Raw genomic sequence first — 13,821 nt, 5'->3', positions numbered from 1 at the left:
GCTGTTCCCAGTGAGCTCACAGTGGAGTCCCCTCCTCCGCAGCGAGAATCCCCTGCTCTTCTGAACACCAGTGCTGGCTTATATTGGACGTCAGGGGTTTCTTCCACAGTGAAGTTTCAGAACTTTGCCTGGGGGCCTGAGCTCTTTGGGGACACTGCTATTTCCTTTGGGAACAGAAGTCTTTTCCATTTCTCTCACTTCTCCCCATTATTTCCTCAGCTACCTGGGAAAAACAACTCTCCCCCAGATTCCCCCAAACACAAGATGAAAGCTGCTGTGCAGCAGCCCAGGGCTTCTGTCTCTGTCCTATTCTGGTGGGATAACCCAGAGTGTGAGAGAAGAACCTGGCTCCAGAACTGCTGTGTAGATGCCACAAACCCAGAGATGATAAGGACAACTTACCCTAGGAAAATGGCATAAGTTCACTGGAAAGCAAGATGAGGGATGAGTGGTGACACCCACTCTGAGGGAGAACATGGGGCACCCATTGGAGTGCTGCACTGTGAGGGCTATGGATAGGGCAACCCTGCACCCACAGCTGAACGGGCATGTGAAGGGGTGGGGGTACTGCAGGTGGGGACCCCTACTCCCACCCCCTTGCCACAGGAACTCCAGAGTGATCCCACGCACCACTCATGGCAGAGGGACAAACTGTTCATTGTCGTTAAGTTAACCTGACCTGAGTAGGCCCAGACCTGTGCTGTGCTGAGCTGTATATATCACTTGCCAAACTTGGCAACGCTGCCACAAACACGTCCTTGTCTTGATCTAGGAATGAAGCACTGTGCTTTCATATAAACGCCCTTTTGCTGAACAGTAGAAATTGGGAGCGGTTTATTTCTAAGGAAATGCCATGAAAACTCCAGAGATGACAATGCCTAAGATGAATCTCAGCATGGGCAGGATTTGCACTATGTGTTAAGACCCGACTCGAGCTCTACTTCATGCCCCAGAGCTGGTGCTCCCAGCACCTGAAGGGACATAACATCACCTGTGCTATGCCCCTTTACCTTCTTATCTCCAATTGATGGTAGTTTAGTCAAGACTCTGTGGAGGCAGAGTCCCATTCTTAATGGGATCAACATGCATGCATTAAAAAAACAAAAACAAAAACAAACAAAAAACAAACAAACAAAAAAAAGAACTCCAAATTTCTAGTAGGAATTTCCCCTGTTCCAGACCATGGCCATTGCCTTTCTCTGTTTCACTGTGCTCAAGAAGGAGTTTGGCTCCAACTGGCTCTTCATGCTCCAATCAAGTATTAGAAAAAGCTCTCAACTTTAGTTTCTCTTTTGAAGGCTGAAGAAGGCCAGTCCTCTCAGACCCTCCTCATGTCTTCTGTTAAAGAAACACGGAATTGGTAAGTTTGGAAGGGATGTCTGGAGGTCAGTGGGTCCACACACCACCTCAGGAAGCGTGACCTAGACCTGGGTGCAAAGCACCATGTCCAGATGGATTTTGTATTCCTCCAAGGATGGAGACACCACAACCTCTCTGGCCACCCTGTGCCAGGGCTCCCTCACAGTGAAAAAGGGTTTCCTGGGGTTCAGACGGAGCCTCCGTTGTTTCAGTTTGTGCCAAATGCCTGTCACTGGACACCAGGGAGAAGAGCCTGGCTCCAGTTTCTTCACAGCTCCCTTTCGGCTATTTGTATGCCTTGATGAGATCTCCCCTGAGCCTTCTCTTCTTGGGGCTGAACAGGCCCAGTTCTCTCAGCCTACCAGAGATGCTCCGGTCTCTTCATCATTAAAGTGTCCCTTTGTTTGACTGACTCCATTACGGCTGTGACATGCACTTCCCTAGTTCTAACACACACCCCCTCACCCTCGGGAGTCACAAGCACACCCACATTTGTGCGTGTCTCAAATACCAACACAGGCCCTCAGCCCATCCAATAGCCCTGCCTGCAGCCTGGGCCCTCTTACCCAGCACTGGGGTCTCTGGCTAGACTAGGCTGTTTTTCTCTGACAGATACATGCAATCACCCGCTCCTCTCACAACCACCCTCACAATTGCAGATCCCTCAGATATTGCCACCACATGAGGCTCTCTAATAGCCATGCACTAGCCTTGAGCTCACTTACCCATCTCTGTCTCAGACTTCAGATACAGCTTTTTCTCCCACTCTCTGGATGGGCCAGCTTGAAATATGCTGGTAGAGTCCACATAATCACCCATGCATGTCGGGTTCAATTCACCCAGGAGAAAACACACTGAAGTCCCTGCAGTCGTTGGTCCTTTGACCTCTCAAACACACATGTGCAGTGTGGTGCCTCCAGTTGCTGACAGCAAGAGATATGAGCCCTGGGACACGTTCTTCCTTCTCCAGTTGCTGGCACCCAGACCTTGCTTACACCCCAGTCCCTCCAGCCCCGGCACAGAGATCGACAGGGTCTGTGACCAGAGGCCGCTTCTCCAGTTGCTGGCACTGAGACCTTGCAGCACACCCTGGTCCATCCAGTTACTGGCACCCAGGCCTACAGTCCCCATGGCCATTGGTTGTTTGCCCAGTTACTGGCACCCAGATCTCTCTTGCACATCAGTCGCTCCATTTACTGGCCCTCAGACCTTGCAGCACTCGCATATGGGAAAGGGAGTGAAGGTAGACAGAAGGAAGATTAAGAAAGGATTTATGAAGAAGGTAGAGGGGACTGTGGTGATCGGGCACAGGGCTCATCCCAACAAGCGCACTGACCAGCCGCTGCCTACTTGCAAGTACCTCCCTTTTTCCTTCCTCCTCTCTATTGGCTCCCCTTGCTCATCCCCAGTCCCCTCTTTCCCCCTCACCTTTGACCCTTCCCCTAAGCATTGAAAACTGGTTGAAAGATAGAGCTCAGAGGGTCGTGATTAGAGGCACAGAGTTTAGTTGGAGGTCAGTAACAAGTGGTGTTCCCCAGGGGTCAGTACTGGGCCCAGTCCTAGTGAATATATTCATCAATGACCTGGATGAAGGGATAGAGTGCGCCCTCAGCAAGTTTGCTGATGATACAAAACTGGGAGGAGTGGCTGACACACCAGAAGCCTGTGCTGCCATACAGTGAGACCTGGAAAGGCGTGAGAGCTAGGTGGAGAGAAACCCTATGAAATTCAATAAGGGCAAGCGTAGGGTGCTGCACGTGGGGAGGAATAACCCCATGCATCAGTACAGGTTGCGGGCTGGGAATCCTGGTGGACAACCTGGCCTCAGACATGAGCCAGCAATGCGCCCTTGTGGACAAAAAGGCTGATGGCATCCTGGGGTGCATCAAGAAGAGCGTGACCAGCAGATCGAGTGGAGGTCATCCTTCCTCTCTACTCTGCCCTGGTGAGGCTGCATCTGGAGTACTGTGTCCAGTTCTGGGCTCCCCGGTTCAAGAAGGACAGGGAACTGCTGGAGAGGGTACAGCAAAGGGCTACTAAGATGATTAGGGAACTGGAACACCTCTCTCATAAAGAAAGGCTGAGGGACTTAGTATGGCAAGAGCCTTGTGCACAGAGGGACAAACTAGAGCCCAGAAATGCACATCCTGGAAATGCAGCCACCAGTGGTTTTCTGTTGGGCAGAGAACCCAGAGGGACTCAGGGACACAGGCATCGCCCCAGCCAAGTACTAGTGAGTGCTCAGGGCTGGAGGGGAGACATGAAAAGCAGGCGGACAGCTCAAGTGGTTGAACAGGGAATCTTGTCCAATGCCTGGTTGATGGGTCTTGCTCACATGTCTAAGCTTTGCCTGATCCCCAGACGTAGGGCCAGGAAGTCATTTTCCCACTTTGGGCTTCTGTACCTGGGAAGTAAAGCCACAGGAGCAGTCACGTCTCCTACCAAGAGCCCCCTTCTCACACAGTGGTCATTGAGGGACGCTCAGGAAAAGTTATAGCTGAAGAAGCCTCTGGGATGCTTCTCCTGAACACTCACTGCTGTGTCCCACTCAGTCTCAGTGGCTCAGGGGTGTCCCTGAGCCTGCTGTGGCAATGCACCCTCGTGGCAAGGCAGGCCAACAGCATCCTGGGCTGCAGCAGGAAGAGAATCACCAGCAGGACAAGGTACCTGACCCTTCCTCTCCACTCAGTGCTGGTGAGGCCACTTGTGGAGTGCTGGGTCCAGTTCTGGGCTCCCCAGTACAAGAAAGATACTGGAGTGAGCACAGCAAAATAGTGGATGGACTGGAGCATGTTTCCTCTGAGGATGGGCTGAGAGGGCTGGCAGTGTTCAGCCTGGGGAAGAGAAGGCTTGTGGGAGATCTTGGCAATGTGTGTAAATAGCTGATGGGAGGGAATGAAGAAGAGACTCTTCTCAGTAATGCCCACTGACGGGAGAAGAGTGAGTGCCCACCAGCAGAAAAACCAAAATGAACGTAGTCCTGGGAAACCTGCTCTGGCTGGCCCAGCTTTAACAGGGACTGCATGATCTCAAAAGATGCTTTTCAACCTAACCAGTTCTCAGATCCTCTCCCTGATGCATAGACTGTGCAGACAGAGACCCAGCCTCACCACAGCACCCGGGTGTGGTTCCTGGGCAAGATGAGCTTAGAGCTCCATGCAAGCAGTGGTGGGGAGGGAATCACTCCCCAGGGTACACCCTCCCCTTCTTGTGCAGTGCTGCACACTGAGGGCACAGATGTGGGCTCAGTGCGCAGAGGTAGAGAGCGTTGTCCTGGAGCTCGGTGTCCCGCACATGCAGAAGCACCTGGGAGTCCTCTGCAGACAGCATGGAGGAGAACCTCCCTGAATCCACATGAGCTTTGTATTTGCTCACCCACAACAGCATCTGAGGGGACTGCTTTGGGAGCTGCTGGTACCAGTAGATGAAGGCACCAGAATAGTTGGTGGAGAAATTGCAGTGCAGTGTTGTGTCGTATCCTGCCTGGATGGTCCTTTCTGGAGGGAATTGGAGCACAGAGTCCTTCTGTGCATGACCTGTAAAGGAATTCCAACATTCCTTGCATTGACCCAGCCTTCCCCTAGAATTTCAACCATCCCTACACAGGCTGGCAGCATTTGGTCAAATACACCTGGGAGAGAAGTTTCCATTTCCAGTGTAGGACTCTACCCAAGCAGCTCTCTCTTTCTCTAAACACCCGTGCAAAAATAACCCATAGAAAGGTTCTTGCGAGCACTGAAAGGCATGTGCAGAGTCTTCGTCCTCCTTCCATACCCATTACAGCTGACATCTCCCAGATGATTTTCCATTCCCACCTGTACTCCCTGCTCTCCCTGTGGAATGAATCCCAGTTTCCTGCAGAGTCAAACTCAAATTTCTTCTCCCACCACTGGCACAACAACCTCTTGCCCTGCTCCTCCCCAGCCTGAACCTTGTGTCTCACCAAAATATGCCAGTCCCACCAGAGCTGCCAGGAAAATCAGGACCATGTCACACTCTCCCATGCACCCCGTGTCAAAGCATGTCACAGGAAGCGGGAGTTGAAGCTTGAGAGTTCACCACTTCTCCTCCCTCTGCCAGCCCAAAGCACCCACCAACCCTCAGCACAGGGGGTGGAGCAAAATTCTTTCTCTGCTGCTGCAGACAGGAGTTTGGGACTGTCTGGCTTGGGACTCCACATCTCTGCCACGAGGAGGCTCTGCAGAGAGACTAATTGAAGTTGTTAAAGTGCTCAGCCCAAGGAACGAAATCAAACTGTGACCCTAATTTTGCAAGGGCCAAGGGGAGGTTGTTCAGCACGGGAAGGCTCGTCTTTGGGAAGTCAGGCCACAGCCGGGCTTCTCACAGTGTTCCATGTCAGAAGGTGCTTGAGCATCCCCTCAGGCAGACATAGCTTGGTGTAGAAGCGCTGCCTCTCAGCTCCAGGTCACACTGCCAAAGGGACCTGAGGACCGGAAAACTCCTGTGGAAGCCTGAAGGAAGAGAGCAAGCAGTCTGTTGTCAGGCACTAGGAGGCTGCAGGCTGTTTTCCTGCTTTTTGCTCCTCCTGGAGATCACAACCGGCACAACCAGCCCCCAGCATGGGAGCAGTGAACTTCTCCTGGCATCCACTGCCCAGCCAGGGAAAAGGGTCTGCACTCACCTGTCATGGGGTTTGAGAGAGGAACTTTTGCACCCGTGATGTGGTCCTTGTGCCTCAGTAGTGTCTGAAAGGCGGCAGAACGAGGAATGGCCAATAGCACCTAGATCCAGGTGTCTGACTCCCTGTCCCTACAGGGTTTTCTCTCCTTTCTCCCAAGGCCATGGATGAGACCTTTCAAGAGAAATGTCTCTAGGAAGAGCACCTGCTGTAAACAATCCACCCACAGTAAGTCATACCACCTCTCTTGGCTGGAGGACATCCAGCACAGCCCTCTGCTTCACAGACATCAAATCCTTCTTCATTCAAGTATCACAATCAGCCACTTTCTCTGGGGATGGCACCCTCCAGAAGTGTGAGAAGAGAGGATCATCACATAAACTCAGGGATGTTTCTGCCTACAAGGGGATCAAACGCCTTACGGGATAGAGTGAAAAAGTATTTGGGGATTGTGTGTGACATGGGATGTTTAGGAGAAGCAGCAGATGGGGAAAGAGAGGGATCAAGGCCATTTGGACAGGAGCAAGCATGGGAAGACAGATGGAGAAAGGGATGAGAGGGGATAAAGTGTGTGAACACGTGTCTAATGTGTGTGCTGGCCTGGCAATACCTGTTGCTCCGCCTTGTTTGTCACCTGCCAGGAGTTCCCTGGAAATAAAGTCATCGAGTTGAAAGAAAATAAGGAGCAGGGTTGATCCTTCACTCTGTGCCTTGGAAGCCTCTGCCCATGGGGCTTGACCACCTCTGTCAGCTATTTGAGTCACACAGGGTTCCCCGGGGACTGGCTGGAGCCCACAGTCTCTTGCCAGAGGCCTCCTGCCAGCTCTCACTCCCCTCAGACCTCCAGCCCCTGAGGGCAACTCAGCAAAAACCCTTTCTGACTCACTCCTCCAGGAGGAACCTGGCATGCCTTGAGGCTGCGCTCAGTGTGTCCAGGCCAAGCATTTTGCCCTGTCTCCTGGGCCTCAACTCCAGAGGTGCTGAATCCTGTCAAACAAGCTCCTGGTCTCACCACTGAGCCCCTCTGGGGAGCGTTTGAAGGTGCCTCTGACCTCGACATGCCCTTCTCCTGCCGCTGGGGAGCTTCAACTCCTGAACCCATGCAACGACTTTGTAATGCCAGCAGGAACATTTTGAAAGCTCTGCGAAAATGTGGGGCTGGAGGACTCAGTTTTCCATTGTATATCTGAGCTTTTACAGAGTAACAAAATGAGAAACCCTTTCTGGCTGTCCTTTTCTAAGGACCATTTGGCATTGGCAACTGCGCCCTGGAGTCCCCGTGGTTGCAGAGCAGAGGAAAGCAGCTGCTCAGGGTTCCCTCGGCATCCTCGTGGGGAAAGTCAAAAGGCCGAGAAGAGGCCCTGTATGTTCCATGTCAGCAGTGGGCGGTCCGTGCGGCAGGAGCGAGGGCTGGGCGGCTGCCCGTGGGCAGGAGGATCTCTGCCGCCCGCCGCCCTGTGCGGAGCAGAAAGGCGCTGCTCCTGGGCGGGCGCCAGCGGGGCCGGCGGCTGCCATCGCTCCTTGCCGGGCCCCGCCGGACACGGCCAGCGCTCCGGGCACCATTCCTGCCCCGGCGGCGGCGGCAGTGTGGCGGGGGATTTCTGTGTGCGTCCCGCTGGGAGTGCGGGGTTGCCGGGGCCGGGGCCGGTCGGGCGGGGGAAGCGGCCCGGGGCGAGAGGCCGGTTGGGGCGAGGCGGCCCCGGCGGGCGGAGCGGCAGCGCCCCCTGGCGGGCCCGCGCGGGGCTGTCCCCCCGGCCCCGACACACACGCCCGGCCCCGCCCGCGCCGGTTCCTGCCCGGCCGCAGCCCCGGCTCCTCTCCCCGTGTATTCCGCGGCACAGTAATACACCGCCGCGTCGTGGCGCCGGGGCCGGGCGAGCCACAGGGCGCTGGAGCGGCGGTCTGCCGACACCCACAGCCGCCCCGGCGGGTCCCGCAGCTCTTTGGAGTCTTTGTGAACGCTCAGGAGCAGCGCGGGGCCTCGTCCCGGGAGCTGACGGTACCAGTAGATGTAGTCGTAAGACTTTATGTTGGGGTGTGAGCAAGTGATGTTGATGCCGATGCCCTCGGTGGTCTCTGCTGACGGCTCCTGCAGCACCTGGGCTCTTCCCACAGCCACTGCTGAGAAAGTATAAGAAAAGGCCAAAAATCACTCAGGTCTGATGGCTCTTTTGCCAGAAAAATCGTCAGAAAGAGTGGCATATAGATAGAGCTGGACTGGAGCAAATGGGGACCAAGTGGGCATCGAGAGTGATCCTCGTGTGGGTTTGTGGAGCAAGGGGATAAGTCTGCAAGGGATTTTTTAATGGATGAATACAGAGCTAGAATGAAAGCCAGGTGGAGGGATGGATGCATGGGTGGATGGACGCATGGGTGGAGGGAAGAAGAGGAGACAGGAAAGTTGGAAGTGTTACAGTGAAGGATGAAGGGCTGAACTGAGAAGAAGAATTAATGCAGAAAGCACAGGGGGATGAGAGGATATATGGAATAATGGCACGGTGCAGAAAAGACAATTTGTGGTTATGGATATGAAGGAAGCAGAGGGAAAGATGAGAGAGGGGTCTCGAGGAGTAGGAAGAGGCTTTGGAGATGGTAGATGCATGGAGAGATGAGTCAGAATATGAGTGTGTGAGTGGATAAAGAGCAGACAGGGAGAGGGCTTGTTACAGTGAAGGAGAGAGGTCTATATTGAGGGCAATAAGAACTGCAGAATGCACAGGGGAAGGAGAGCGTGCGTGAAAAATCAGGTGTACGTGCAAGGAGTCTCGTACCAACAGAGGTGGGGAAGAAAGAGGGAGAACAGGAGAGGGGACTCGGGGGGTTGGGAAGGGGCACAAAAGATCACAGAATCATAGAAACATACGGTTGGAAGGGACCTCTGGACATCATCTAGTCAAACCCCCCTGCCAGAGCAGGGTCACCTAGAGCAGGTTACACAGGAATGTGTCCAGACAGGTTTTGAATGTCTCCAGAGTTGGAGACTCCACCACCTCTCTGGGCAGCCTGTTCCAGTGCTCTGCCACCCTGAAAGTAAAGAATTTCCTCCTCATGTTTAGGTGGAACTTCCTATGCTCAAGTTTGTGCCCATTACCTCTTGTCCTGTCCCTGGGCACCACTGAAAAGAGCCTGGCCCCATCCTCCTGACACCCACCCTTTAAGTATTTAAAAGTGTTGATAAGATCCCCCCTCAGCCATCTTTTTTCCAGACGGGAGAGACCAAATCCCTCAGCCTTTCTTTATGAGAGAGGTGTTCCAGTCCCCTAATCATCTTGGTAGCTCTCTGCTGCACCCTCTCCAGCAGTTCCCTGTCCTTCTTGAACCAGGGAGCCCAGAACTGGACACAGTACTCCAGATGCGGCCTCACCAGGGCAGAGTGGAGGGGGAGGATGACCTCCCTTGACCTGCTGGCCACACTCCTCTTGATGCACCCCAGGATGCTCTCAGCCTTTTTGTCCACAAGGGCACGTTGCTGGCTCATGGTCAAGATGTCAGAGAGGCAGGAGGGGGAAAGAGAGGCTGAAGAAGGAGAGGGAGGAGTTGTCGCTGGGCTACCCGTGGAACCCGCCGGGCACAACCCTGGCCCCATCCACCGCCGCCAGTCCCACGCACCCAGCAGCAGCGCGGCCAGCCCTGCCAGCCCTGTGCCTCGGCACCACCGCATCGCGCCGCTCCGCCGTCTGCCCCTCGCTGCCCCCCGCCAGCCCCGGCTCTCTGCTCCGGCCGCGCCGCCTCCTCTCCGCCGCCTCCTCTACTCTCCTCTCCGCCTCCGCCAGTTCCGCCCCGGGGCTCAGCCCTACGCCCCGAGCAGGAAGGCGGCGCCGCGGCAGAGACCGGCCGGAGCGGAGCTGCCCGCAGCGACACCGGCGGTGAGGGAGGGCGGGCGCGGGCTGTCCCCGGCACGGGCACCTCGGCCACGGGGACGCCGGTGTTCTGGAAGGAGCCAAGGGGAGGGCAAACGGCACAGCAGCAGGGCATGGCAGGAAGGTTTGGAGGTCAAGTGCTTGCTATTTTAACAGTACTCTTATTTTCTCGAATACGTCTCATTGGAAACTTGGACATTTAAAACCAGATGTGGAAGGGAAGGGCACGGGCTTCTGCTGGAAGCTCTCAGGTAGCAATAGAAAAGGAACAGTCAGCTATCGTGGCTGCACTAGAGCCTCAGCTCAGAAACAGCAGCTCCACAGAGAGGGGAACCTGCCCTGGCTGAGCTCTCCCAGCAGAGCTCCCTGGCTCTGATCTCACTGAGGTCTCTCAAAGGCAAGGGGGAAAGCCCTTGGCTGTACTGTCTCCAAGCTGGATGTGAGCTCAGGCTGATCGATATTCAGGAGGGGAGATGGCCTTAGAAAATTTCCCCACTGGGCACAGCCCTTAGAATCATAGAATCATAGAATTGTTGAGGTTGGAAGGGACCTTTAAGATCATCGAGTCCAACCTTTAGCCTACCCTGACAAGAGCCACTTCTAAACCATGTCCCTAAGTGCCCCATCTACTCTTTTTTTAAACACCTCCAGGGATGGTGAATCCACCACCTCCCTGGGCAGCCTATTCCAATGTTTAATAACCCTTTCAGTGAAAAAATGTCTCCTAATATCTAATCTAAACCTCCCCTGACGTAACTTGAACCCGTTTCCCCTCGTCCTATCACTTGTCACCAGGGAGAAGAGGTCAGCCCCCATCTCTCTACAACCTCCTTTCAGGTAGTTGTAGAGGGTAATAAGGTCTCCCCTCAGCCTCCTCTTCTCCAGGCTAAACAACCCCAGCTCCCTCAGTCGTTCTTCATAAGGTTTGTCCTCCAGACCCCTCACCAGCTTTGTAGCCCTTCTCTGGACACGCTCCAACACCTCAGTGTCCCTCTTGTAGCGAGGGGCCCAAAACTGAACGCAGTACTCGAGGTGGGGCCTCACCAGTGCCGAGTACAGGGGGATGATCACTTCCCTAGTCCGGCTCACCACACTATTCCTGATACAGGCTAGGATGCTGTTGGCCTTCTTGGCCACCTGGGCACACTGCTGGCTCATATTCAGCCGGCTGTCAACCAACACTCCCAAGTCCTTTTCTGTCGAGCTGCTTTCAAGCCACTCTGCCCCAATCCTGTAGCGCTGCATGGGGTTGTTGTGTCCCAAGTGCAGGACCCGGCATTTGGCCTTGTTGAACCTCATACCATTGGCCTCAGCCCATCGGTCCAGCCTGTCCAGATCCCTCTGCAGAGCCAACCTACCCTCAAGCAGATCAACACACCCGCCCAGTTTAGTGCCATCTGCGAACTTACTGAGGGTGCATTCGATCCCTTCATCCAGATCATTGATAAAGATATTAAAGAGAACCGGCCCCAGCACCGAGCCCTGGGGGACACCACTTGTGACCGGACACCAACTGGATTTAACTCCATTTACCACCACTCTCTGGGCACGGCCATCCAGCCAGTTTTGTACCCAGCGAAGAGTACACCTGTCCAGGCCATGAGCAGCCAGTTTCTCCAGGAGAATGCTGTGGGAAACAGTGTCAAAAGCTTTGCAAAAATCCAAGTAGATAACATCCACAGCTTTTCCCTCATCCACTAAGTGGGTCACCTTATCATAGAAGGATATTAGGTTTGATAGGCATGACCTGCCCTTCACAAACCCATGCTGACTGGGCCTGATCACCCTGTGCTCCTGCATGTGCCGTGTAATGGCACTGAGGAGGATCTGTTCCATGACCTTCCCAGGCACCGAGGTCAGACTGACTGGCCTGTAGTTCCCCGGATCCTCCTTCCGGCCCTTCTTGTGGATGGGTGTCACATTTGCTAACCTCCAGTCAGCTGGGGCCTCCCCGGTTGTCCAGGACTGCTCATAAATGATACCAAGTGGCCTGGCGAGCACCTCCGCCAGCTCTTTCAATACCCTTGGGTGGATCCCATCCGGCCCCATAGATTTGTGCACCTCCAGGTGCTGAAGCAGGTCCCTCACCATTTCCCTTTGGATTACAGGGGCTTCATTCTGCTCCCCATCCCTGTCTTCTAGTTCAGGGGTCTGGGTGCTCAGGGAACAACTGGTCCTACTGCTGAAGACTGAGGCAAAGACTTCATTAAGTACCTCAGCCTTTTCCTCATCCTTGGTCACTATGTTGCCGGCCCCATCTACTAGAGGACAGAGATAATCCTTAGTCCTCTTCCTATTGCTAATATATTTATAGAAGCTTTTTTTGTTGTCCTTGACAACAGAAGCCAGGTTTAGCTCCAGCTGGGCTTTGGCCCTCCTGATTTTTTCCCTACATAGCTTAACTACCTCTTTGTAGTCATCTTGAGTGGCCTGCCCTTCCTTCCAGAGGCCATAGATCCTCTTTTTTTCCCCTACGTTGCAACACTAGCTCCCTGTTTAGCCAGGCCGGCCTTTTTCCCCGACAGCTTGTCTTCTGGCACATGGGGACAGCCTGCTCCTGCGCCTTTAAGACTTCCTTCTTGAAAATCATCCAGGCTTCCTGGGCTCCTTTGCTCTGGAGGAGTGCCTCCCAGGGGACTTTGTCAACCAGGCTCCTGAAAAGCCCAAAGTCCGCCCTCCGGAAGTCCAAGGTAGCAGTTCTGCTGACCCCTCTCCTTGCTTCTCGCAGAATCGAAAACTCTATCATTTCATGGTCACTGTTCCCAAGACAGCCTCCAACCTTCACATCCCCCACAAGACCTTCCCTATTTACAAACAACAGATCCAGCAGGGCACCTTCCCTAGTTGGCTCTCTCACTAGCTGTGTCAGGAAGTTATCCCCAGCACATTCCAGGAACCTTCTAGACTGTTCCCTCCCTGCTGTATTGTATTCCCAGCAGATGTCCGGCAAATTGAAGTCCCCCACGAGGACAAGAGCTCGCGATCTTGAGACTTCTCCCAGCCATTTACAGAATATTTCATCTGCCTCCTCATCCTGATTGGGCGGCCTATAACAGACTCCTACTACGATATCTGCCTTGTTAGCCCTGCCCCTGATTCTTACCCATAAACACTCAGTCTCATTATCACCATCATTAAGTTCAAAGCATTCATAACACTCCTTAACATACAGGGCCACACCCCCGCCTCTCCTTGCTTGCCTATCCTTCCTGAAGAGCCTATAGGCATCCATGGCAGCGCTACAGCTATGTGAGTCATCCCACCACGTTTCTGTGATGGCGACTACATCATAATTATCCTGCTGCACAATGGCTTCCAGCTCCTCCTGTTTGTTACCCATGCTACGTGCATTAGTGTATAAGCACTTCAGCTGGGCTATAGGTCCTTTCTCCTTTTTACTGGCGGGAGCCGAAATTCTGCCACCCCCAGACTTATTCCTAAGGAGCCTGGTTACGCCCCCTATCTTTTCCAAGTCTAGTGCCAGCATGCCACCTTCAGGCTTTTTGCTAGCAAGCATGGATCTATCCCCATCCCCCTTCAAATCTAGTCTAAAGCCCTGTCAAGGAGCCCCGCCAACTCTTGCCCTAAAACCCTTTTCCCCCTCTGAGACAGGCTTTTGCCGTCTGTTGCCAGCAGGCCTGGCGTCCTGAAAAGCAGCCCATAACCAAAGAACCCCAAGTCCTGCCGATGACACCAGTCTCTGAGCCAGGCATTGAACAGCTGGCATTTCCTATTAATCTTCTCATCTATCCTTGCAACTGTTGGGATAGAAGCAAACACTATTTGTGCTCCTGATCCCCTAACCATCCGTCCCAGGGCCCTGAAGTCTTTCTTCATTGCCCTCAGGCTTCTTCCTGAAATTTCATCATTGCCTAACTGAAAAATCAATAAAGGGTAGTAGTCAGCAGGCTTAACTAGGATAGGGAGTTTCTTCCGGACATCCTTAACTTTGGCCCCAGGGAG

At 53.9% G+C, this 13,821-nt stretch overlaps 2 gene segments (V, D, J or C); both read right to left on the bottom strand.

The window, feature by feature from the left end:
• Positions 1-4,539: 4,539 nt before the first annotated feature.
• LOC134524743 (T cell receptor delta variable 1-like) lies at positions 4,540-5,348 on the bottom strand. The segment is given in 2 exon segments: positions 4,540-4,895; positions 5,303-5,348. Coding segments are annotated over 2 exon segments (402 nt in total).
• Positions 5,349-6,370: 1,022 nt separating this feature from the next.
• On the bottom strand, positions 6,371-9,661 carry LOC134524742 (T cell receptor alpha variable 4-like). The segment is given in 3 exon segments: positions 6,371-6,396; positions 7,838-8,119; positions 9,608-9,661. Coding segments are annotated over 3 exon segments (360 nt in total).
• Positions 9,662-13,821: the final 4,160 nt, after the last annotated feature.

The sequence above is a fragment of the Chroicocephalus ridibundus genome, chromosome 17, assembly GCF_963924245.1.
Source record: "Chroicocephalus ridibundus chromosome 17, bChrRid1.1, whole genome shotgun sequence".
Lineage (NCBI taxonomy): Eukaryota > Metazoa > Chordata > Aves > Charadriiformes > Laridae > Chroicocephalus > Chroicocephalus ridibundus.
Note: the sequence above shows the minus strand (reverse complement) of the source record. Positions and strands in the feature narration are given on the sequence as shown.